The sequence below is a fragment of the Arabidopsis lyrata genome (genome assembly GCF_000004255.2).
Source record: "Arabidopsis lyrata subsp. lyrata unplaced genomic scaffold ARALYscaffold_4, whole genome shotgun sequence".
Classification (NCBI taxonomy): domain Eukaryota; kingdom Viridiplantae; phylum Streptophyta; class Magnoliopsida; order Brassicales; family Brassicaceae; genus Arabidopsis; species Arabidopsis lyrata.
Window position 1 is genome coordinate 13,496,807 of NW_003302552.1, and position 21,684 is coordinate 13,518,490.

The window sequence follows — 21,684 nt, forward strand, 5'->3', positions numbered from 1 at the left end:
TATATATAATATGTAGTATTTCTGGTCATTGCAAGTAACGTACGAGGAAAATGGAAAAGAGGTGGAGTCTCCAAGGTATGACTGCTCTTGTGACTGGTGGAGCCAGCGGAATCGGGTTTTTCTTTCTTCTCTCTATGTCAATTTTTTTACCCATTGTTCTGTTTCTATTATACATTCTAAATGGTCAAAGTTTTAAGTTTAAGTTTATGAAATGTTTAGTTATGCCGTAGTAGAGGAGTTAGCTGGCTTTGGAACTAGAATCCATGTATGTGACATCTCTGAAACTCTGCTGAATAAAAGTTTAAGCGAATGGGAAAAGAAAGGGTTTCAAGTAAGTGGTTCAGTCTGTGATGCATCCAATCGCCTCGAAAGAGAAACACTTATGAAAACTGTCACAACGATATTCGATGGCAAGCTTAACATTCTTGTAAGTTAATCTTAATTTAGAGAAACTAAGCTTATTCTTTAGGCTATTAAGAAATGACATGTCTATATATATATATATATATATATATATAACGATTTTTCTCGCTTTTTTTCTATTCAATATAGGTGAATAACGTTGGCACAATTCGCACAAAGCCAACAATAGAATATGAGGCAGACGATTTCTCGTTCCATATTTCAACAAACTTGGAATCTGCTTATCATCTAAGCCAACTTTCACATCCCCTCCTAAAGGCTTCAGGCTATGGAAGTATTGTTTTTATTTCCTCTGCTGCAGGGATCGTATCATTTGATGCTGCATCCATTTATGGTCTAACGAAAGGTAACCATGTTTAATACTAGAGGCATTCATTGCAAGACTGATTAATCAATGGAGGGATTTTCCATTGTACTTGACGCAATAGTATTGTGGATTTATATATGTTTCATTATGCATATATAAAATTTATATATCTGATTAGGAGAATTTATTACGTTTAATTCAAATAATGTTTAGAAGAAATTGTTTTTATTTTATTTTCATGTGTAGCTAAATTAATGAAATCTTATTTTAGTATGGTATGCAAACACTTTTTGTTTCGGAAATATATAATTCAGACTGTCAAATATAGGGTTTCCATTCATATTCAATAACATATACAAACAAAACTAATTTATAGCTATGTTATTGGATCATAAATCTTTTTCGTATTATTTATATGGTTCATAACCTTTCTCCAAAAGTTACTTCCAATGGCTAATTGATTGACCTAGTATCATTCAGTTCTATTTGTAAATTAGGTCTAATTTTCTTTGGTATTCGGTATTCCTAATAGATGTCCCTCGTAGTCATAGTGTAACTTTTTCTTGTTTGTATATAGGAGCTTTGAACCAGCTAGCAAGAAATTTGGCATGTGAATGGGCAAAAGACGGCATAAGAGCCAACGCTGTTGCTCCTAATTTTATCAACACTGCTCTTGCTCAATCTGTAATCAATACACCCTCGTCCGATCCTTTTTCAATTTTTTTTTCCTTTACTATTAACATCAGCATCCACTTCTTATTCTTGTTTTTTATTTGTAAACAATCAGTTTCTCGAAGACGCCGGTTTTAACAAGAGTTTGTCAAGTAGAACTCCACTTGGTCGCGCTGGAGAACCAAGAGAGGTTGCATCACTTGTGGCTTTTCTATGTCTACCTGCTGCTTCATATATTACTGGTCAGACCATTTGTGTTGATGGAGGTCTTACTGTTAATGGCTTCTCCTATCAGCCACAGGCTTGATGAGCTGGGTCTTGTGTTGTGTGTTGGTCTCATTAAGAACTTCCAACGAAATATTATTATATTTGCAATCCCCCGCACCGGTTACGAGTGATAAACCATCATTAGTATTAACAATAAATTTCTTTGGACTTCCGTACTCTGAGAATAATCGTTCACTTCAAATGTGATATAGTCAGTAGCTCCATAATCAAGAATCCATAGATATGTGAGTTGAGGATTAGGACACAATTATTTTCGATAATGCATTTTCTATTTACCCGTTCAGTATTATTCATACATTCTCCAAGAAAATGCTTCTTATAAGGAATATTATATGTGGATCAGAAAAATATGAGGATTGAAATCATTGAGCCGGGTGACCATAAGTATAAAACGACTCTCGGCAATGATTTCTGTCCAAAAGCAATGATCTATCCTTGAAATTCATTCAACCTTGAAAATACTTTACATGACATCTACTTCTTACATAAAAGCCAAAGAGCAAGAAAATCACAAGATATATAAAAAATAAAAATAAAAAGTAATTACAACATACTATAACGGCTACAAATAAAAAGAACATAGTTACACCTTCGCAAATATTCAGCAGAAAATCGGTCAATAGAAAGAAGCAAAGCACAAATGAGAATTTTAGAGTCATACGATTTGTTAACTTTGGATATTTGTAAATGGGATGAGCAAGAAACCTAAGAGAAATAAAATAAAAGAACCTAGCTAATTAGAAGTAAAGCACTCAAAGAATGAAAGAGACATTGGGTTTGATTGGTAACAGCTTTACAAAGCTGTACAAAACATACAGTTTTAACAGTTACCAATCACAAAAACTTTATCAAAAGCGTTACAAACAGTTTTACTCTTAGCTTTTTTGTACAGCTTTCTTATTATTAGGGATAATATTATCCCACATTGGAAAGGCCAAGGGATCTTGACTAGTATATAAGATATATGGATCTCTCCATTCATTGCCAATTGGTTTTGAGTTGGAAGCCCATATTCTAATATGGTATCAGAGCCCGATCCATACATGTCCAAATCTAATCCACCATCGGCCCGGTCCAATAGTTGGCCCGCCGATCCATGCCCGAGCATACCGAGATCAATGGCTAGAGCCATCATCTCGAGGGGACGTATTAGGGATAATATTATCCCACATTGGAAAGGATAAGGGATCTTGACTAGTATATAAGATATATGGATCTCTCCACAGCTAAAAGATTTGTACAGCTTTTGGTTACCAATCAGATCCATTGTTTTTTTGTTACCTAACCAACACGTTGAATGTTTTACCAATTTTTGTTCACTAGTCTGACTGACTTGTCGTTTCAGTTGTCTTTTGTGAATGAAATTAATGAAAAAAAGACAAAAAAATGAGTAAGTTTAGGTCAACATTTTGACTATTAAAAGTCATTAATTTCTGCTATTGACCACTAACATATATTTTTGTCATGTTCGTTACTATGGCATATACAAACATACTGACTTATTGACCCTTATCTTTTCTTTTCATGGTAAGAAAATTGACACTTACCTTATATATAAATCATTTTTGGTCATTGCAAGTAACATTCAAGGAAAATGGACAAAAGATGGAGTCTCCAAGGTATGACTGCCCTTGTGACCGGTGGAGCCAGCGGAATCGGGTTCGTCTTTCTTCTCTGTTTTCTCTATATCAGCTGTTTTACCCATTGGTCTGACTCTGTTTTAACATTCTATAAGGTCAAAGATTTTAAGGAATTTATGTTTGTGGAATGTTTTAGTTATGCCATAGTAGAGGAGTTAGCTAGTTTTGGAGCCAGAATCCATGTATGTGACATCTCTGAAACTCTGCTTAATCAAAGTTTAAGTGAATGGGAAAAGAAAGGGTTTCAAGTGAGTGGTTCAATCTGTGATGTAGCCTCTCGCCCCGAGAGAGAAAAACTGATGCAAACCGTCTCTTCGCAGTTCGATGGCAAACTCAACATTCTTGTAAGTAAATTGCTTTTTAAAGATACTAATCAAGTGAAGCATATTCATGAGGGAAATCTTTTAAAGACACATTTGTTCAACATTCTTAGGTAAACAATGTGGGCGTAATCCGCTCAAAGCCAACAACAGAATATACGGAAGACGATTTCGCTTTGCATATATCAACAAACGTGGAAGCTGCTTACCATTTTAGCCAGCTTTCACATCCTCTGCTAAAGGCTTCAGGCTATGGAAGCATCATCTTTGTTTCCTCTATTGCTGGGGTTACATCTTTTGACGCTGGATCAATTTATGGTCTAACAAAAGGTAACAAGAGACAGAGTTACTACTAGATGCATAGTATTCATTGCAAGACTGACTAATGTCATTTTATTTTTCATGTTTTGTTGATTTATTTTACAGGAGCTTTGATTCAGCTAGCTAAAAATTTGGCATGTGAGTGGGCAAAAGACGGCATAAGAGCCAACGCTGTTGCGCCTAATGTCATCAATACTCCTCTGTCTCAATCTGTAATAAAATGACAACTTTTTTTTTCTGTGAATTTAACAACCTCAATTCCTCTAATCATGTCTCAATTTTGTTTCTTTTAGTATCTTGATGTCGCCGGTTTCAGGGAGGCATTGTTCAGTAGAACTCCACTTGGTCGCACTGGAGAGCCAAGAGAGGTTGCATCACTTGTGGCTTTTCTTTGTCTACCTGCTGCTTCTTATATTACTGGTCAGACCATTTGTGTTGATGGAGGTCTCACTGTTAATGGCTTCTCCTATCAGCCACAGGCTTGATAATAGCCTTGTCCTGTTCTGTTTGTTGGTCTTAAACGATGTTTTCAATGTTTTCTCAGTAATAAAAACTCCTACTATGAGTTTATGAACAAAAACATAAACGATATCAAAATTACATGGTGGAGATGCTAATCTCTCTTAAAATAGTAGTTCTGATTATACATCAAAATGTTCTATTCCATCCTCTGTTTACTATTAAGTAACTAGATATCTCCCAAAGAAAGAATCATGTGACATCACAATATGTTTTACAATCCCTAAAAGGTCAAAATTTCAAGGAACTTTTATGTTTCTGAAATGTTTAGGTATGCTGTAGTAGAGGCGTTAGCTAGTTTTGGAGTTAGAATCCATGTATGCGACATATCCGAAACTCTTCTTACTCAAAGGTTAAGTGAATGGCTCAGTCAGTGATGTGACCCTCATGGAAATCCCTAAAGTTTGATATGATTTAAATCACGGATCTTTAAAGAAAAGTTGGGACCGGCTCAATAGTTAAACCCAATATATATCAAGAGTGAATTTCAAAACTAGCATATAATAGAGACATAAAATAAAGCAATGACAAAGAGATAAACCCAAAATTCAATGGATGGCAAAGAGAAAAACTTTTGTCACCTAAATGCATAATGTATTGTTATACTATTTTATGACATGCTATTAATTTTGAAAATGATGTGGTGTGCCCATACTGGATTCATATAAATGTTATGATATATATCTTTAACGAATGATAATTATACCATTTAAATGTAAACCCAATATTTTTATGTTAACATGTTTACATAAACAAACATGCATTTGTTTGTGGACCTTCCGGTTTTCCCGCCAAAACGTGACTTCCGGTTTTCCCGCCAAAAAATATGATTTCCGGTTTTTCTGCCAAAACGTAATTTCACGTTTTTCGCCAAAAACGTGATTTCTAGTTTTCTCGCCAAAACATGTGTTTCATGATTCCATCCAGCCAAAAACTTGGTTCCACGTTTTCCCGCCAAAAACAAAATTTCTATTTTTCTACGAAAAATATGATCCCATGTTTTCCTGCCAAAAACGTTATTTCGTGTTTTTCTGCTAAAAACGTGATTTCGTGTTTTTCTGCCAAAAATGTGAATTTTTTTTCCAGAAAAATATGTGAATTTCATGTTTTACCGTCAAAAACGGAAATTTTGTTGTAATCATATTTTTAATTATAAGAACCTAATTGCTTGCTAATAACACTTGAATCACATCACACTCTAATCGTTTTGCCATTCGATGGTGACATGCGATTAGGGTCATCACATCACACCCGAATCGGGTTGCCATTCGGGGCCTCAAGATTAGGGTCATAACATGTCAAAATTAGAAAAGACCAAATCAATATTTTTACAAACGAAATATATCATGTATCATGCATGTCTATTTTCAATGAATTAAGCGCAAAATGGCATTCAGTATCAAAATGTTTTTCATGAAACGTCTACACTTAAGAAAATTTGCTGCTAGAAAATGGACTTATTTTTGTTTCCTGATATGATTGTCAAGGTTGTGACATTTTGATTCTTATTTAGATACTGTCTTAATTTTACTCCGAGGTTCTTACTCAGTGTTGGTTATAGTATTTCACCCTCATTTCTCGGTTTTTCTGTAGGTACAATTTGATGTCGTCGTATATATGAATGATTTTAAAAGATGGTACTAAGGTTATATATGGATGGTCTGGCTCCAGTCGCTGTTAATAAAAAATATTTAATCGAACAAGTAAACATGCTATATAACCTTGTCGGCAAGAATGATTGCACCAAGTCGAAAGTTAACTTTGATCATCAAAACATTCTTGAATTGGTGCATATATATATATATATATATATATATATATATATATATATATATATATATCTTTTTTTTGGGTGCATAGATCATTTGCTTATTACACCCTTTTTTTGGTCACATTTGTTTTGAACATCATTTCTTCTGTAGATCAATCCCCTTGCATGCCGAGACATCTAGTAACCAGCTAACTGGTACCTACTGAGGCCAAGTTAAACTTTGATTACAATCTTAGCAGCATCCTATTTGACATCAAAGACTATTTCGAAATTCTCCAGAGCAAAGATTTCTAAGAGAAGTTTTGCCAAAAAGAAAGAAGCCTATTGATGTGTGTTGTTATCTAAACACGTGAAATCTTTACCAAATTTTGTTCACCATTATGACTTCTGGTTTTAGTTTTCTTTTGTGAGTGATGCATGTTACTGAAAAAGACAAATTAGTAAGTTTGGTCGAAGATTTTAACTTTAAATAGTCATTTTTGCGTGGACCCCCTAACTTAGGTATTTTAATTAGTCATGTTCTCTTGTACGGCTGCATAACATTTCCATCACACTGACAAATCATATTCATTAATTCGCACTTACTGAAATCCAAATTCATTGTGTTATGTATGGCATTTCTGTTCATTTCTAGTCACATGCAACGTCACTAGTTGGCCAATGTTTTATGTTTCCTACGGATGCTTAATTAATGTATCCAGCTCATATTCAAATGGCTTTATTGATCTATCTACACACTATATATAATCTGTGGAATCTCTGGATAGTGATAAGTCATAGCGAAAGATGGATAATAACAAATGGAGTCTTCACGGTATGACCGCTCTTGTGACAGGTGGAGCCAGGGGAATCGGGTTTGTCTTTCTTTTATATTTTCTCTATATCACCTATTTTATCTATTGTTCTGCTTCTATTTAATATCCTAAATGACCATTAATATCCTAAATTTACCTTTGTGGAATGTTTAGATATGCCATAGTAGAGGAGTTAGCTGGTTTTGGAGCTAGAATCCATGTATGCGACATATCTGAAACTCTGCTTAATCAAAGTTTAAGTGAATGGGAAAAGAAAGGGTTTCAAGTGAGTGGCTCAGTCTGTGATGTAACGTCTCGTGCCGAGAGAGAAACACTGATGCAAACCGCTTCCTCGCTTTTCGATGGCAAACTCAACATTTTGGTATGTAACTTGATGTTAAAGAAACTGATCGAGTTTAGGATTTTTGTGGGGAAAAAACTTTTAAACTCTCATTTTGTTCATTTTAGGTTAACAATGTGGGTGGAATTCGCAATAAGCCAACGATAGAGAATGTGGCAGAAGATTTCTCGTTCCATATCTCAACAAACTTAGAATCTGCTTATCATCTTAGCCAACTTTCACATCCTCTCCTAAAGGCTTCAGGATTTGGAAGCATCATTTTCATTTCCTCTATTGCAGGTGTTGTAAGGATGGCTTGTTCATCAGTTTTTTCTGTAGCCAAAGGTAACTAGAGTTGCTACTAGAGGCAAGACCAAGTATCAAAGGGAATATTTTTTAAATGTTTTTGATATATTTTACAGGAGCTCTACATCAGCTAGCTAGAAATTTGGCATGTGAATGGGCAAAAGACGGCATAAGAGCCAATGTTGTTGCGCCAAATGCTATCACGACTCCTCTGTCTCAACCTGTAATTAAAAGAAGCATCCTTTACATTTTCTTTTGTGTGAATGTAACAACTTCAATTCCTCTAATCATCTTTCAATTTTTTATTTTTAAGTTTCTTGATGACATCGGTTTTAAGGAGGCATTGTTGAGTAGAACTCCACTTGGCCGTGTTGGAGAGCCAAATGAAGTTGCATCACTAGTGGTCTTCTTGTGTCTACCTGCAGCTTCTTATATTACTGGTCAAACCATTTGTATTGATGGAGGTCTCACTGTTAATGGCTTCTCCTATCAGCCACAGGCTTGATAATAGCCTTGTCCTGTTCTGTTGTTTGTCTTAAATTTGCAATGTTTACTAATAAAAAGTCGCTCACTATGAGTCTATGAGTCGAAAACAACGATATCACAATTTGATTACACTCGCAATGTATCTATCATACATGAAAATGTTCTATTCCATTCTGTTTTTTTTTTTTTTTTTTGTTGAAATATCAAAATAATTGAATCAAATAAGAGTATTTATAGAAGTAGAACCTTTAGCTTGAAACAGAGCCAATGCATAACAAAAAACAGAGCAACGAGAGTGAACAGAGCACTCAAATCATCCTTGTGCTAGTTAGGATGTCTGGACCTGAACCAAAGTTGGAGCAGCCCACATAGCTTCTGACTTTCAAAGTATAGCATGGACATGATTTGCGACCAGATTGTCTTCTCAATCGTATTAGCATGTTGAGTATGCGTGTGGTAGTGATTGTTATGCTTCCTCTCGTTTCGCTCCCTCTACAAATAGTACAATTTAGCTTGAAAAGCCAACCGAAGAGAATGTATGAGTTCCCTTCAAATGTATGTGTGATAAGTCGTTGGTTCATCTCATTCTAACCTGGGTAAGGTGCCATCTAAAGTAAGTCCCCAACAACAGCTAGCCAGACTATGTACGAGTAGAGACAAGCAAAGTATAGGTGCTTGCGCGTCTCATCTGGCTCACCACGGAAAAGAAAGGCCGAAATACATCCCAATTGCCGCTTCCTAGACCTCGTCGATAACCTGTCTCTTATTTCCAACCAAGAGATAAAAGCAAAGCGAGGAGCAACCCGGGGAAACCAAATGATTTTGCTTCAGTCTTTAGTGTCGCGACGGGTACGTATCTAGTCCCAAGTACAAGCTGTAGAGAATGTTGGGCGGTAGTCATCTAGCGAGTGGGGCCATAGGACTACATATCTACCCACTCCTAGCTCCGGTACTATCAAGCCACAAATGCTTTTTATCTCCTCCAAGTTTCTCTCCAGATAGCATCTAAATCTACAACTTGAACCGATAACCACCTATGAGACCTTGGCATATCTCTGAACTCCCGGATTACGAATGCCACTCTTGCCGGCTATGTCAAGCAAACGTCCCATGGGGAACCACCTATCCAGCCAGAAAAACGTCCCAAAGGTCTATTTCTTTGTTTTTTAGGAATTTTGTAAGATTTGCGAAACAGAATTCGATAGTTGTATCATGCAATATAGAGTCGTATATATACTCTTATTTACATGAATATTGGCTACTACAAATTCTTTGTTGATTATGCTGCTAGATATATAGCCATATAAATTTTGTTAGATACTAATAATATTCGCCAACATTTTGTGAAAATTAAAATGGAGATGAAATCGTTTGTTGTCAGTTTGTGTGGCCAGTAAGCAACCGATGGCCACTTAATTATTGGTTTTTTTCAATGGTTGTGTAAGCACAGAAATTCCCATAGCCGTTTGTGGCTAAACGCAATTTACCAGTGGTTTAAGTGGCTAATTGATACATGCTGATCTAAAATTTTTATGCTAATATAAATTAGTTTTAATTATTATATAGATATTAACTATGCGCATGACACGTAAATGGTGTACCAATATGTGGTGCACTATTAACTAAGGGGTCTCCATTATTAATTGATAAAGTCTTTCTTTACCACACAAGGATTGTCAAAAGGAAAAGTAGTATTTTCGTACTACACCCTTCTCACGGATATGTGTGGTCGTACGGTCATTTTCATATAATGTGGAATTTTGAACAGAGAGGTTTCAAAGTTCAAAACTATCACTACTAGTCTTGATCAATTCTCTATAAGATCTGTGATCTTGGTTGAAGAAAAGAATCGTCGCAGGTTGATAACAAGGAATGGCAAAGGAAGGGGGCTTGCGAGAGAACTCAAGATGGAGTCTTGGAGGCATGACCGCTCTTGTCACTGGTGGCTCTAAAGGCATCGGGTCAGTCCCCATTGTGAATCTTGACTACCATTTTATATGCTCTTTTAATGTATTGTCATGTTTAGTTATGGAAGAACTAACTATGTATGTGTGTGCGTGTCATGAATAGGGAAGCTGTGGTGGAAGAACTAGCAATATTGGGAGCAAGAGTCCACACATGTGCCAGAGACGAAACTCAGCTTCAAGAACGCTTACGTGAATGGCAAGCCAAAGGCTTTCAGGTCACCACTTCTGTCTGCGACGTCTCTTCTCGTGACCAACGAGTGAAACTCATGGAAACTGTTTCCTCTCTCTACCAAGGAAAACTCAACATCCTCGTAAGTATGTATACATATATAAGCTTCGTCCTCCTCGGCTTGGGATCTACAAGAACCCAATCATGCTGTGTTTTTTGTTGTGTCTATACATATATATAGGTCAACAATGTGGGAACGTCAATATTCAAGCCGACCACAGAGTATACAGCAGAAGATTTCTCTTTTGTAATGGCTACAAATCTCGAGTCAGCTTTCCATCTCTCACAGCTTTCGCACCCATTGTTAAAAGCCTCCGGCTCAGGGAGCATCGTGCTCATGTCCTCTACTGCTGGAGTCGTGCATGTCAATGTTGGATCCATCTATGGAGCAACCAAAGGTACCGTATATATATATGTATATCCTTAACACAATATGTTATCATGTGTTATGATGCTTACACATGCATATATTTTAGGAGCCATGAATCAGCTGGCTAGAAACTTAGCTTGCGAATGGGCGAGCGACAACATAAGGACTAACTCTGTTTGTCCTTGGTATATCACAACTCCTTTGAGTAACGATGTAAGGCCAACATTTAAATTTCTCGTTCGTACTATGAAAAACAAAACATACGTATTATTACTTCTGGTTTTAATTTATGTGTGAAAATCTCTTAGTTTTTCGATGAAGAGTTTAAGAAAGAAGCGGTGCGTAATACACCGATGGGACGTGTTGGAGAGGCAAATGAAGTCTCATCGCTTGTGGCATTTCTTTGTCTTCCTTCAGCTTCTTATATTACTGGTCAGACCATTTGTGTTGACGGAGGTGCCACTGTCAACGGTCTTTCCTTCAAGACTCTGCCTTAAAACACATATAGTATATATGAATGTGTTTGGATCATATTTTCAATTATTAAACCTACGGGTTATATACATCGTCAATATGTAATAAATGTAATTTAGATGTGTTTCTAAATTCGCTAAACGAATGTGTCCCTATGTTCTGTTTCTATGAGATCCTTAGATATATATGCTTGCAGGGTGTCATATTAATCTTTCTCAGTAAAGCTTTCAAAGATGACGACCAAAAGTATCTTTCTATGATTCTCTCCACACGTAATATTAGAATTATTTGCCAGACATCGAGACTTGAAAAACTTGTGGACTATAGACAATTTTGAACATCCTTTAGGGTGTGGGTCTAATACGAATTCGAGACCCAATTCTTCTTCCGCTGCCTTTGTTTAGCACCGGTGGGTCGTGTTCCATAGCTTTGCATGGTTGGAACACAATGGATCTTTTCAGTTTTCTAAAGTAGTTTGCTAGCTTACGTAAGGAGATATGGAAAAAGAGGTTGCCAAAGTAACATCAAACGCAAAATGGTAAAATTATAAGGCTTCAGTGAAGAGAAATCCTTTCATTCTTTATGAGATATTTGTATAAATTTCATCAAACAAAACTTGTTTTACACTCAAGAAATGAAACCAATTAAGTACTTGAGACCAAACAAAAAATCCAGAAACAAACTCTTATTGTGAACCTTTCTTTTTTTTTTGATCATTTAAACAGTCTAGAGTACCTCTCGAGTTTGATTGAATCCAAAACCTGTTATTTCGCTAAACATGTTATTACTGATTACTAGCCTTTTGATTAACTTCAGAGGACTCATCATCACTTACATCATCATAGCCAAACCCTTTTTCTTTTAAATTGGATAACGCATCATTTATTAGAATATGGGTTTCAACTCAAAACCAATTGGCAATGAGTGGAGTGACCCATATCCCTTATATATTACTTAGGATCTCTTCCAACTTCCGATGTGGGACATTATGTCCTAATATCATTAGTTACGTCATCATCACTTTCCTAATTAAATTTTTTTTTTTCCTAATTAAATATTTTAACCTAAACTAATTCAGTCTTATCATTACTTTGATCTCTAATTTGTCTCAGCCAAAACGTCATTAATTAGGATATCTTTCCACAATTTCTTTGAAGATTCTCTTAACCTCGTATCATTTAGACACTATAAATAAGCCATTTTTCCATTATCATTTTGTTATCAAACTAGAAGTCTAGAACAGAAACATCCACAACAATGGCTAAAGTAGAACAGAACAGATGGAGTTTATACAAGGAGATGAGTTTGCAAAGAATATTGCACCGAATATACCAATGCGGTGCGCTGGAGAGCCAGAAGAAGTGGCTGCAAATCTGCAATGACTGCTTTTCTGTGTCTACCTGCAGCTTCTTACGTTACAGGTCAAACAATTTGTGTTTATGGTGCTCTCTCCGTTCAGGCCTTCTAAATACTTCCACCAAGTCAATCTCTTACCAGACAAGAGTATTGTCCTGTTCACATTCATGTTTGTTTTTTTCCATTTTTAGTTGCATTTTATGTTTTGTTTCCAACCATGTGAATGGTTTATTGAATAAAAGTAATTTTATTTGCCTTATGTATCAAATATCTGGTTATAATGTCTCTCACCAGTTCAACTAACATATAGTAATCCTACATTTGTTCTGAAACAGTGAAACATGAGTCAATCCCATGTAGTTGGGCCAAACCCTTACTCGAGGCCCATTATTTTGATTAAGCTAACAAAAAACATGAAAATGCCTTCCTTACACGTACATCGTTATGTGGCCTAGTATGTACAAACGGACATTATCAATCATTCATTATGACTTTTTCTTATCCAAACATTCAGATCTCCAAGAAAATATCTTTAGCTCTGTGGTTCATATTCCAAAAATGGCTAAGACATGGAAAGCTTGAGAGACAAACCTAGATGGAGTCTTGTAGGCATGACCGCTCTTGTTACCGGTGGCTCCAAAGGCATCGGGTCAGTCCAATTTCTCCTACATTACCTAGTACCTACTTTCTTACTAGATCAATATTGAATCTGAGCTCTCATCAATAATAGATTTATATGGAACTTTGATTTTATTTCGCTGTTTAATCAGCACATATCCCCGGAAAAAAGAATAGCTTGGTAATCTAGATGTGTGCTATGACCTATGAATAGAGAAGCTGTGGTGGAGGAACTAGCTATGTTAGGAGCAAGAGTCCACACATGTGCCAGAGACGAAACTAAGCTTCAAGAAAGCTTACGTAACTGGCAAGCAAAAGGGTTTCAGGTTACCACTTCTGTTTCCGACGTTTCTTCTCGTGGCCAACGAGAGAAACTTATGGAAACTGTTTCCACTATCTTTGAAGGAAAACTCAATATACTTGTAAGTACATAACTAAACTTTGATCCATATAGGAAACGATTATGTTGTGTTTTCTTAAGTTTTCGGTTTGGATCAATATATAAGGTAAACAATGTGGGAACGTGTATAGCCAAACCGACCTTAAAACATAGAGCGGAAGATTTCTCATTTACGATGGCTACAAATCTCGAGTCAGCTTTTCATCTCTCACAGCTCGCGCATCCTTTGTTGAAAGCTTCGGGTTCAGGGAGCATCGTGCTAATCTCCTCCGTCTCTGGAGTTGTACATGTCAATGGTGCATCCATCTATGGATTATCTAAAGGTATATCTTCATGTATCTATATTCAAACAATTAATGATGCATCGGGTTCTGAGAGTTACGAAATGTAAGTGTATTTTTAGGAGCTATGAATCAGCTAGGAAGAAACTTAGCATGCGAGTGGGCAAGTGACAACATAAGGACTAACTCTGTGTGTCCATGGTTCATAGAAACTCCTTTAGTTACCGAAGTAAGGCAATAAATAAGAGAATTAAAAGTTATGTATATTGTTACTTCTCAATTTTAATTTACAAGTGAAAAATCTCTCAGGTTCTTAGTAATGAAGAGTTTAGAAGAGAAGTGGAGAGTAGGCCACCGATGGGACGTGTTGGAGAAGTAAATGAAGTATCATCGCTTGTTGCATTTCTATGTCTTCCTGCAGCTTCTTATATAACAGGTCAAACCATTTGCGTTGATGGAGGTTTCACTGTTAATGGTTTCTCTTTTAAGCCTCTGCCTAATTAAGACGTAGAGTGTTTCTGTTTTTAACATTTTGAGTGTATTCTATCTAATTAAACTCACAATTTTAGTTTCTTAACCGAAGTTTCTTGGATAATTAATCAACGTAGAGTGTTTTTTTTTTTGTGAACTTGTTTATACACATGTAAACATAAACACAGTTACACAAACAAACAAAAAAGTTGGCGTTGATTGATATTTATCCACCAATCTTCTTAAATTCTCTAGACATTGAATTGAACCATAAGTAATAAATTAAGGCAGTTATGTTAAAGCAGTCCCAACCACCCACCAAACGGGAGAGATGAATTTGTATCTTAGGAAGTTAAGACGTGATGTGTTGATGTTGGTGGAACTAGCTTCCGCGTATGCAAATTAGTCGTGTTGACGTTTCATGTTTGTTTGTATTCAAGTGAGCGACTGGGGCATGTATCAGAGTCCTCGACATTTGTATGGAAAACTTGAGCTGATCCAATGTAGTTGGGTAACCTTAGGCTCATTATTAAAGTACTCGACAGGTTGGAGTGGTCCAACCATCTATTTTCTAAATATTGTGAACCAAAAAAAAAAAAAAAAAAGCATTTCCTACACATTTGGATCGTTGCGTGTGGTCTTGGTCTAGTATGGACGAACGGTCTATAAATTTATATACACAGAAATAGAAATAAAAATCTCCATATGAATAGATATCTTCTCTGTGGCTGATAACAAAAAATGGCAAAGAGAGGGGAAAGCTTGAGAGACAAATCTAGATGGAGTCTTGAAGGCATGACTGCTCTTGTTACCGGTGGCTCCAAAGGCATCGGGTCAGTCCCAATTCTTCTACCTTATCTACTTCCATTCTAGTTCAGTACTCAAACTGAGATCTTATGATGTCAATCTTAGATTTATTTGGATCTTTTGATAGTATTTGTATATATGTTTAACCAACCCAACCCCTGAAAAGTTTAAGGGCTTAATGATATGTATAAACTCATATTGATGTATAAATAGAGAAGCTGTGGTGGAGGAACTAGCCATGTTTGGAGCAAGAGTTCACACATGTGCCAGAGACGAAACTCAGCTTCAAGAACGCTTACGTGAATGGCAAGCCAAAGGGTTACAAGTCACCACTTCTGTTTGCGATGTTTCTTCTCGTGACCAGCGAGTGAAACTCATGGAAACTGTTTCCTCTCTCTTCCAAGGAAAACTCTACATCCTCGTAAGTGTCAAGTGTGTATATATATATATGCTTCTCCTTCTCCTCAGAGCTTGGATACACAATGACCAAATCATGTTTGTTTGGGTGTATATAGGTACCCAATGTGGGAACGGGTGTGGTAAAGCCGACCACAGAGTGTACATCAGAAGAATTCTCTTTTATAATAGCTACAAATCTGGAGTCAACTTTCCATCTCTCGCAACTCGCGCACCCTTTATTGAAAGCCTCTGGTTCAGGGAACATTGTGCTCATGTCTTCCGTTGCTGGGGTTGTAAGTTTGGGTAATACATCAATCTATGGAGCAACCAAAGGTATACATATACGCATACTCAAACAATTGATGATTCTTTGCTTCTATTGAGACTTAATTAAATGTATACGCGCATTCTAGGAGCCATGAATCAACTGGCTAGAAATTTGGCATGCGAGTGGGCGAGTGATAACATAAGGGCTAACTCTGTTTGTCCGTGGTTCATCACAACTCCATCAAGTAAAGATGTAAGAAAAAGAAAAAAATAAACTCCATTTCTACTATGGGAAAATGATTTAACTCTTTCTTACGAAGTTTATGTGAAATGTTTTCAGTTTCTTGGTGATAAAGATGTAAAAGAAAAGGTGGAGAGTGTGACACCAATGAGACGTGTTGGAGAGGCAAATGAAGTATCATCGCTTGTAGCATTTCTATGTCTTCCTGCAGCTTCTTATATTACTGGTCAAACCATTTGCGTTGATGGAGGTTTCACTATTAACGGCTTCTCTTTTTCTTAAACACGTATATATATGCTTAAATTTTATGTTATTTGTGTTTCAATCTATACAAGTTATATAATTTCTTGGGTATTTGGACGATGAGAATCCAGATTGCGTGAAGCTTAAATTTGTATCTCGTGCATATATAAATAAAATTCGACGAGATGTGGACACAAATGCTTTTGCAAATAATAAATTTGTTTTATAATTGTTCATACTGCCATCACAACATAGCTGATTACTGTCATTCATATAATAATGATTCTCTGGAATCTCAAGACAATAATAAAAAAAAAAAAATTAGATATAAGTTTATCTGTCATATATATTAAGATTTTCTTCGATAACGTGTCTGCTGACTAGTGACAAAACATAAATTATCAGCACTAACCTTGTTAGGTTTTGAAAGTAAACATTAGTTTATATCTAAACTTAGGTTATTGATCATGTAATCAAATATGAAAACTAACGTAATGAAATTCCTCAAGTTATTTAAATAAAGAAAACAAAACCTCCTACCTTGCGAGGAAAAGCAATCGTGGCGCGAAGGGAACTTCCTATGATCTCTGCTGTGTCAATTTGATTGGACCACGAATCTCGCACTCGTTACTGACGCTTACGTGGATTATTATTTATTAGCAAAGAGAATTTAAAAATTGTTTCTGAAGAGGCAGGATTTGTGTATAAAATAGAGAATGCAAGTAACGTGTAATGACATTATTTCTCTAATCGAATTGTTTATATGAGTTTTTATTAACTACTGAAGTAACCTAAACAAGATTCAACAGTTCTTGAAACATCGGATAAAGAGTTTTGTTCTTCTTGAAATACAAAGCAAAATCCATTTGAAGAGACCGGAGTTTTAGGTTTATTTTTGCCCGGATATGGCGGATATATGTTACGAAGTGGTGACAGACGCATCTCCGTCGTCGGTTTATGGATCAACGCCGCCACATTCACGGCGGAGACAGAGGTTTCAGACGGTGATGAGTGAAGATTGGGAGAAGAATTGTAAGCGCAGTAAACAAGAGGGTTTAGCTACAAGGTGTTCTTCTATTTCTCGAAGATCTCAGGATGATTTCTCTGGGAGTAGATTACTTAAAACGGAAACGGTAAGAGGTAATGTCGAAGTGTCCGGCGAGTCTCCAAGATACGGTGTATCTTCTGTTTGCGGTAGAAGAAGAGAAATGGAAGATGCGGTGGCGATTCATCCTTCGTTTTCTTCTCGGAAGAACTCGGAGTATCCTCAACACTACTTTGGTGTGTACGACGGTCATGGTTGTTCCCACGTACGAAGTCGTTTTCATGCAACCTCACGTTTTACAAAATTCTATATTTTCAGTTTTAGCTTATACGACATCGTGTCATCGTTTGTTTTTTCCTTAGGTTGCAGCAAGGTGTAGAGAGAGGCTTCACAAGCTGGTGCAAGAAGAACTAAGCTCAGACGGGGAAGAGGAAGAAGAATGGAAAACGACTATGGAGCGTAGCTTTACGCGCATGGATAAGGAAGTTGTGTCGTGGGGTGAATCTGTCGTGAGTGCAAATTGCAAGTGTGATCTACAATCACCTGCTTGTGATTCCGTTGGATCAACCGCCGTTGTCTCGGTCATCACGCCGGATAAGATCGTTGTCGCCAATTGCGGTGATTCTAGAGCAGTTCTCTGCCGAAATGGAAAACCGGTCCCTTTATCAACCGATCACAAGGTCAGTTTCACTCAAAACATGTTAAGTTTCGATTTAAGTAATAATTGGAATTGTGGATTAACTCGGGAGATTGTGTTCTTTGTAATGAAACACAGCCTGATCGTCCAGACGAATTGGATCGAATCGAAGGAGCTGGTGGACGAGTCATATACTGGGACTGTCCGAGAGTTTTAGGGGTCTTAGCAATGTCACGAGCAATAGGAGACAACTATTTGAAACCTTACGTGAGTTGCGAGCCGGAGGTAACCATAACGGACAGGACAGACGACGACTGTCTCATACTAGCTAGCGACGGGTTATGGGATGTGGTGTCAAACGAGACTGCCTGCTCCGTAGCGCGTATGTGTCTTCGTGGTGGGCAGAAACAGGAAGGTAGTGAGGATCCGACGATCTCGGACAAGGCATGTACGGAAGCGTCTGTATTGCTGACGAAGCTGGCGTTGGCAAGGCACAGTAGTGACAACGTCAGTGTCGTAGTGATTGATCTCAGAAGAAAAGGATACGTCAATGGACACTAATCGAAGACCAAGACATCTCTCTTTTTCAGTTTTACTTTTTGGTGGTTCTTGGAATACGTACGTGGTTGTATACAATAACAAATTAACCCGATTTTGTGGAAACCAGAACAAGGTTAATCAATACTTGATAGAAATGATTAGTTGTTTTCTTCTCAACCCTAATCGTATTTCGTGTAATGATTACCAAATCAAGTCAAATCAAATTACAAGAAGGTCGACATTGCTTTTAAAATTTTTTGTCAGATTTTTCCTAAAAGAAAAATGAAGTACTTGAAGAGGTACTTACTCACTGACGCAAGGCAAAGACAAGAGATTAGATCATATGTTCTAAGCAGTGTCTAAAGAATAAGAAAACCAGTAAGCACTAGTAATAATCAAATAGAAACAATGGGCACTTAAAAGATTCAACATCGAATCGAGTTAAGACTAGCAGCTTCGATTGTACAAACACAAATTGTTGCAAATAATGTTGTTCTTATGACGAAAGTTGAGGAAATTGTAGAGACAAAACAGAAGAAAGAAGAGTTTTTGAAAACAAGACCTCTCTCTCGAGAAATCGAATTTCACGTTTCTTTTAGTGCCTTCAGTTTTCTGTAACCTTTGTCGGTACCAAAGATCCTGAAGTAACATAGAGAAACAAATTTACATGTTTATAGTTACGACTTCGTTAAAGTAAGAAAAGAAGTTGAGATATTCACCAGTCCATGTAGACAAACGTTGATGAGTAGTTCCCAGACTTTGTGTAGAGTAATCGATGATGATAGTCATGGAAGTCAGCACTGCAAGCAAATTATTGTACAATCATTCATGTTAATGATCTGATAGATTTTAGGTGCGTGTGTTCCTTCAAGAAGGCTACAAGTAGATGTTTGATCTTACCCGCCGTACAGAGGAAGAAAATTCGAGGGGCTCCATGGGAAATGATAACCACAATGTGCCTCAACTGTCTCAATAACTCTGAGCATCATCCATAACCAGAGGGTGATCAGGTGAGGCCCGGTGAGAGCCGGACCAACAATGGTAGCAAAACCCAGGAACAGAATCTCAGCGGGGTGAGCATATTCTGATGTCAAACCAAACGGTGTGGCGTATCTGTAAATAAGTAATACCATAAGATTGTTTATTGAGGACCGTGATGGATTAATATCGTCAAGCACAAAAAAAAAAAGATGGTGAGTACTGAAGCTTACTCATGATGCACACTGTGCACGTTCTTGTACAGCCATTTAGTATGCAAGATCCTGTGACCCCAATAAAATACAAAATCCTCAATGATGAAGTAGAATAAGATCTGGGCAGACACCACTTTCCTGCAAGAGCATCACCAAATATGATATCATAAACTAGATCAAACATAATTCAGGTTCTTCTCATGCAGCTCAACACTGACATTTTATATATTTCTTTTTATATATATTGCCCATTGGAAGAGTTTAACATCAGAACCCAAAGGCAAAAAAAAGCTTCCAGCACTAAAGAACCTGATAATACCAGGACGGCAAAGGAAAACTGCTCTGCATGCCCATGAATCTGAAAACAGGATAAGACGCCATCATGAGGGGCAAGTTTACGCAGAAATGGTAAAGCAATAGTCGAGCAATGCATTTTCCTTGGGCTTCAGGAGTATTATTTTTTGTCTGCAGAAGACCAAACAAGAGTAGTTGTTTAATATAAAAAAGAAGCTAAACCAGTTATCACAATACATTATCCATGGAGAATTGAGAACATATACTTTTTATCACTAAAGGTTTCAGGTGCTGATTACTTGGTGATCTCTTTTCATTCAGTATATATATTAACAGACACACAAAGCTATTAGATAGAAGACCCTAGAATCATGATAAGAAGAGACAAACCTGAATTTTGTAACTGCTGAGAAAACCGGTCCTTTCTAGGAAAATGTAAGGGAGTCCAGACAAGAAAAACACACTTTCATGAAGGATAAAACTCCCAATGCACGCCAGTTGAAAGTCGCTGAAATGTGTAACAAGGTACTGCATCATCACCAACAATAAGGTGTCAGTAACAGAGCTACAACTTTCTAGCTAAGAGCCAAACAAGATTGCCAAAGATTGGCTTAAGGGAAAGAGAAGAAAAATGTTTAATTCAACGAAATATCAATCTGAAGGCAATGGAATAAAACACCATCCCCATCAACAGTCACTCATCAATGAAAAGCGAGTTAAGAAGACACTCAAGGAAGACCTATTGCTTATCAGCATGTATAACAATCCTCTGAGCTCAGAAAAAAAGTCACATTCTACATCAGCATTGTTATATGCTAAACAAACACTAAAATCCACAAAGCAAAAATCCAAAACAGTAATCATTTAATTAGCTACTTTGCTTACAATCACTAATCAAAATCCGTTCGTGTGGTCTAATCAACTAATCGTTAAGGTCCAACAACAATACCTAAATCCACTCAAATTCCAAAAAAAAAACTGAGATCACATTCGTAATAACTAATAATCTGGAACTAAAACAGTCAAAATCCAGATCTGAAACCACAAAGAAATCGACACGAAACCAAACCAATCTCAACACAAAAGGGACCACAACAATCCAATGCGATGGACCACAAACAAAACCAACCTAACACGGCTCCAGTACCTATACTTGTATCATAAATGCAGTACAATGAAGTCGGCAGAGACGGAGAAGTAAAACACGATGAAATCTCTGAAAACACCAAACAAAACCAAAAAAAAATCTGGCAAACAAAGGTAGGAGATGAAGCAAGCAATACGGAGATGGAGAAAGTACCTTCCAACCAGATTCAACGAGAGAATCCATGGTTACCAGAAATTGAAAACACGATGGATCTCTGCGGCGGAGATATGCAGAGTGTGTGTGAGAGAAAGAGAGAGCGAGAAGCCAAAACTGTGTGTGACAAAGAGGAATCTGATTTGGCTGTTTCTGAGACCACTCTTTTATTCTTCTCTGTCCTCTCCATCACACGTGCACACACATGTTTCATTATTGTCCCTATTAATTTGATACTCCCGTTTCACAAAAAATGTCGCTTTAAGGTTTTAATCTCGTTTCACAAAGAGTGTTGTTTTGTGTTTTTTTTTTTAATCTCGTTAGCACCATATAGTTTTACATGTGACAATTGGCACCCCATGATG

At 36.9% G+C, this 21,684-nt stretch overlaps 8 protein-coding genes across 11 annotated transcripts; 7 read left to right on the forward strand and 1 right to left on the reverse strand.

Moving 5' to 3' along the window:
- The first annotated feature begins 5 nt into the window (after positions 1-5).
- On the forward strand, positions 6-1,968 carry LOC110229460 (tropinone reductase homolog At2g29330). Of its 2 annotated transcripts, none has more exons than XM_021029692.1 (5): positions 6-115; positions 220-427; positions 553-769; positions 1,308-1,414; positions 1,518-1,968. In XM_021029692.1, exons 1-5 carry the CDS (start codon positions 51-53, stop codon positions 1,707-1,709), a joined length of 789 nt encoding a protein of 262 aa, XP_020885351.1. In that variant the 5' UTR covers positions 6-50; the 3' UTR covers positions 1,710-1,968. The 2 variants fall into 2 exon arrangements, with proteins under 2 accessions (XP_020885351.1, XP_020885350.1); XM_021029691.1 differs by having other exon boundaries at positions 36-136.
- Positions 1,969-3,185: 1,217 nt separating this feature from the next.
- LOC110229463 (tropinone reductase homolog At2g29340) lies at positions 3,186-8,372 on the forward strand. 2 transcript variants are annotated; one of them, XM_021029704.1, is made up of 6 exons: positions 3,187-3,349; positions 3,467-3,674; positions 3,764-3,980; positions 4,077-4,183; positions 4,265-4,469; positions 8,220-8,372. In XM_021029704.1, the coding sequence occupies exons 1-5, from the start codon at positions 3,285-3,287 to the stop codon at positions 4,454-4,456; spliced, it is 789 nt and encodes a 262-aa protein (XP_020885363.1). In that variant the 5' UTR covers positions 3,187-3,284; the 3' UTR covers positions 4,457-4,469; positions 8,220-8,372. The 2 variants fall into 2 exon arrangements, with proteins under 2 accessions (XP_020885364.1, XP_020885363.1); XM_021029705.1 differs by lacking the exon at positions 8,220-8,372 and having other exon boundaries at positions 3,186-3,349; positions 4,265-4,710.
- Positions 7,014-8,358, forward strand: LOC110229461 (tropinone reductase homolog At2g29310-like). 2 transcript variants are annotated; one of them, XM_021029694.1, is made up of 5 exons: positions 7,014-7,115; positions 7,230-7,437; positions 7,524-7,740; positions 7,818-7,924; positions 8,015-8,358. In XM_021029694.1, the coding sequence occupies exons 1-5, from the start codon at positions 7,048-7,050 to the stop codon at positions 8,204-8,206; spliced, it is 792 nt and encodes a 263-aa protein (XP_020885353.1). In that variant the 5' UTR covers positions 7,014-7,047; the 3' UTR covers positions 8,207-8,358. The 2 variants fall into 2 exon arrangements, with proteins under 2 accessions (XP_020885353.1, XP_020885354.1); XM_021029695.1 differs by having other exon boundaries at positions 7,045-7,116; positions 7,226-7,437.
- A 1,576-nt stretch (positions 8,373-9,948) lies between the features above and the next one.
- LOC9317107 (senescence-associated protein 13) lies at positions 9,949-11,412 on the forward strand. The gene is made up of 5 exons (XM_021029690.1): positions 9,949-10,148; positions 10,258-10,465; positions 10,565-10,781; positions 10,860-10,966; positions 11,062-11,412. The coding sequence occupies exons 1-5, from the start codon at positions 10,060-10,062 to the stop codon at positions 11,248-11,250; spliced, it is 810 nt and encodes a 269-aa protein (XP_020885349.1). The 5' UTR covers positions 9,949-10,059; the 3' UTR covers positions 11,251-11,412.
- A 1,664-nt stretch (positions 11,413-13,076) lies between these two features.
- On the forward strand, positions 13,077-14,503 carry LOC9315278 (tropinone reductase homolog At2g29360). The gene is made up of 5 exons (XM_002879165.2): positions 13,077-13,232; positions 13,416-13,623; positions 13,708-13,924; positions 14,005-14,111; positions 14,192-14,503. Exons 1-5 carry the CDS (start codon positions 13,153-13,155, stop codon positions 14,384-14,386), a joined length of 807 nt encoding a protein of 268 aa, XP_002879211.1. The 5' UTR covers positions 13,077-13,152; the 3' UTR covers positions 14,387-14,503.
- Positions 14,504-15,039: 536 nt separating this feature from the next.
- LOC9315279 (tropinone reductase homolog At2g29370) lies at positions 15,040-16,539 on the forward strand. Its single transcript, XM_002879166.2, has 5 exons — positions 15,040-15,186; positions 15,374-15,581; positions 15,676-15,892; positions 15,973-16,079; positions 16,167-16,539. The coding sequence occupies exons 1-5, from the start codon at positions 15,095-15,097 to the stop codon at positions 16,347-16,349; spliced, it is 807 nt and encodes a 268-aa protein (XP_002879212.1). The 5' UTR covers positions 15,040-15,094; the 3' UTR covers positions 16,350-16,539.
- A 97-nt stretch (positions 16,540-16,636) lies between these two features.
- Positions 16,637-18,709, forward strand: LOC9315280 (probable protein phosphatase 2C 24). The gene is made up of 3 exons (XM_002879167.2): positions 16,637-17,620; positions 17,718-18,035; positions 18,131-18,709. Exons 1-3 carry the CDS (start codon positions 17,216-17,218, stop codon positions 18,551-18,553), a joined length of 1,146 nt encoding a protein of 381 aa, XP_002879213.1. The 5' UTR covers positions 16,637-17,215; the 3' UTR covers positions 18,554-18,709.
- Positions 18,710-18,911: 202 nt separating this feature from the next.
- On the reverse strand, positions 18,912-21,555 carry LOC9315281 (methylsterol monooxygenase 2-1). The gene is made up of 7 exons (XM_021028308.1): positions 21,320-21,555; positions 20,410-20,547; positions 20,045-20,190; positions 19,744-19,863; positions 19,433-19,645; positions 19,252-19,332; positions 18,912-19,171 (listed from the first exon to the last, which is right to left on the reverse strand). Exons 1-7 carry the CDS (start codon positions 21,347-21,349, stop codon positions 19,117-19,119), a joined length of 783 nt encoding a protein of 260 aa, XP_020883967.1. The 5' UTR covers positions 21,350-21,555; the 3' UTR covers positions 18,912-19,116.
- Positions 21,556-21,684: the final 129 nt, after the last annotated feature.

Coding starts and splice junctions, on each gene's coding strand:
- LOC110229460 (XM_021029691.1), top strand. CDS start 51: ATGGAAAAGAGGTGGAGTCTCCAAGGTATGACTGCTCTTGTGACTGGT. Junction 770..1,307: donor CATTTATGGTCTAACGAAAG/GTAACCATGTTT, acceptor GTTTGTATATAG/GAGCTTTGAACCAGCTAGCA. Junction 1,415..1,517: donor ACACTGCTCTTGCTCAATCT/GTAATCAATACA, acceptor GTAAACAATCAG/TTTCTCGAAGACGCCGGTTT.
- LOC110229463 (XM_021029705.1), top strand. CDS start 3,285: ATGGACAAAAGATGGAGTCTCCAAGGTATGACTGCCCTTGTGACCGGT. Junction 3,675..3,763: donor ATGGCAAACTCAACATTCTT/GTAAGTAAATTG, acceptor CAACATTCTTAG/GTAAACAATGTGGGCGTAAT. Junction 3,981..4,076: donor AATTTATGGTCTAACAAAAG/GTAACAAGAGAC, acceptor TTTATTTTACAG/GAGCTTTGATTCAGCTAGCT.
- LOC110229461 (XM_021029694.1), top strand. CDS start 7,048: ATGGATAATAACAAATGGAGTCTTCACGGTATGACCGCTCTTGTGACA. Junction 7,116..7,229: donor GGTGGAGCCAGGGGAATCGG/GTTTGTCTTTCT, acceptor TGGAATGTTTAG/ATATGCCATAGTAGAGGAGT. Junction 7,925..8,014: donor CGACTCCTCTGTCTCAACCT/GTAATTAAAAGA, acceptor TTTATTTTTAAG/TTTCTTGATGACATCGGTTT.
- LOC9317107 (XM_021029690.1), top strand. CDS start 10,060: ATGGCAAAGGAAGGGGGCTTGCGAGAGAACTCAAGATGGAGTCTTGGA. Junction 10,466..10,564: donor AAGGAAAACTCAACATCCTC/GTAAGTATGTAT, acceptor ACATATATATAG/GTCAACAATGTGGGAACGTC. Junction 10,967..11,061: donor CAACTCCTTTGAGTAACGAT/GTAAGGCCAACA, acceptor AAAATCTCTTAG/TTTTTCGATGAAGAGTTTAA.
- LOC9315278 (XM_002879165.2), top strand. CDS start 13,153: ATGGAAAGCTTGAGAGACAAACCTAGATGGAGTCTTGTAGGCATGACC. Junction 13,233..13,415: donor GGTGGCTCCAAAGGCATCGG/GTCAGTCCAATT, acceptor ACCTATGAATAG/AGAAGCTGTGGTGGAGGAAC. Junction 14,112..14,191: donor AAACTCCTTTAGTTACCGAA/GTAAGGCAATAA, acceptor AAAATCTCTCAG/GTTCTTAGTAATGAAGAGTT.
- LOC9315279 (XM_002879166.2), top strand. CDS start 15,095: ATGGCAAAGAGAGGGGAAAGCTTGAGAGACAAATCTAGATGGAGTCTT. Junction 15,187..15,373: donor GGTGGCTCCAAAGGCATCGG/GTCAGTCCCAAT, acceptor ATGTATAAATAG/AGAAGCTGTGGTGGAGGAAC. Junction 16,080..16,166: donor CAACTCCATCAAGTAAAGAT/GTAAGAAAAAGA, acceptor AAATGTTTTCAG/TTTCTTGGTGATAAAGATGT.
- LOC9315280 (XM_002879167.2), top strand. CDS start 17,216: ATGGCGGATATATGTTACGAAGTGGTGACAGACGCATCTCCGTCGTCG. Junction 17,621..17,717: donor ACGGTCATGGTTGTTCCCAC/GTACGAAGTCGT, acceptor TTTTTTCCTTAG/GTTGCAGCAAGGTGTAGAGA. Junction 18,036..18,130: donor CTTTATCAACCGATCACAAG/GTCAGTTTCACT, acceptor AATGAAACACAG/CCTGATCGTCCAGACGAATT.
- LOC9315281 (XM_021028308.1), bottom strand. CDS start 21,349: ATGGATTCTCTCGTTGAATCTGGTTGGAAG. Junction 20,548..21,319: donor TCGTTGAATCTGGTTGGAAG/GTACTTTCTCCA, acceptor GTGATGATGCAG/TACCTTGTTACACATTTCAG. Junction 19,864..20,044: donor AGTTTTCCTTTGCCGTCCTG/GTATTATCAGGT, acceptor ATGCTCTTGCAG/GAAAGTGGTGTCTGCCCAGA.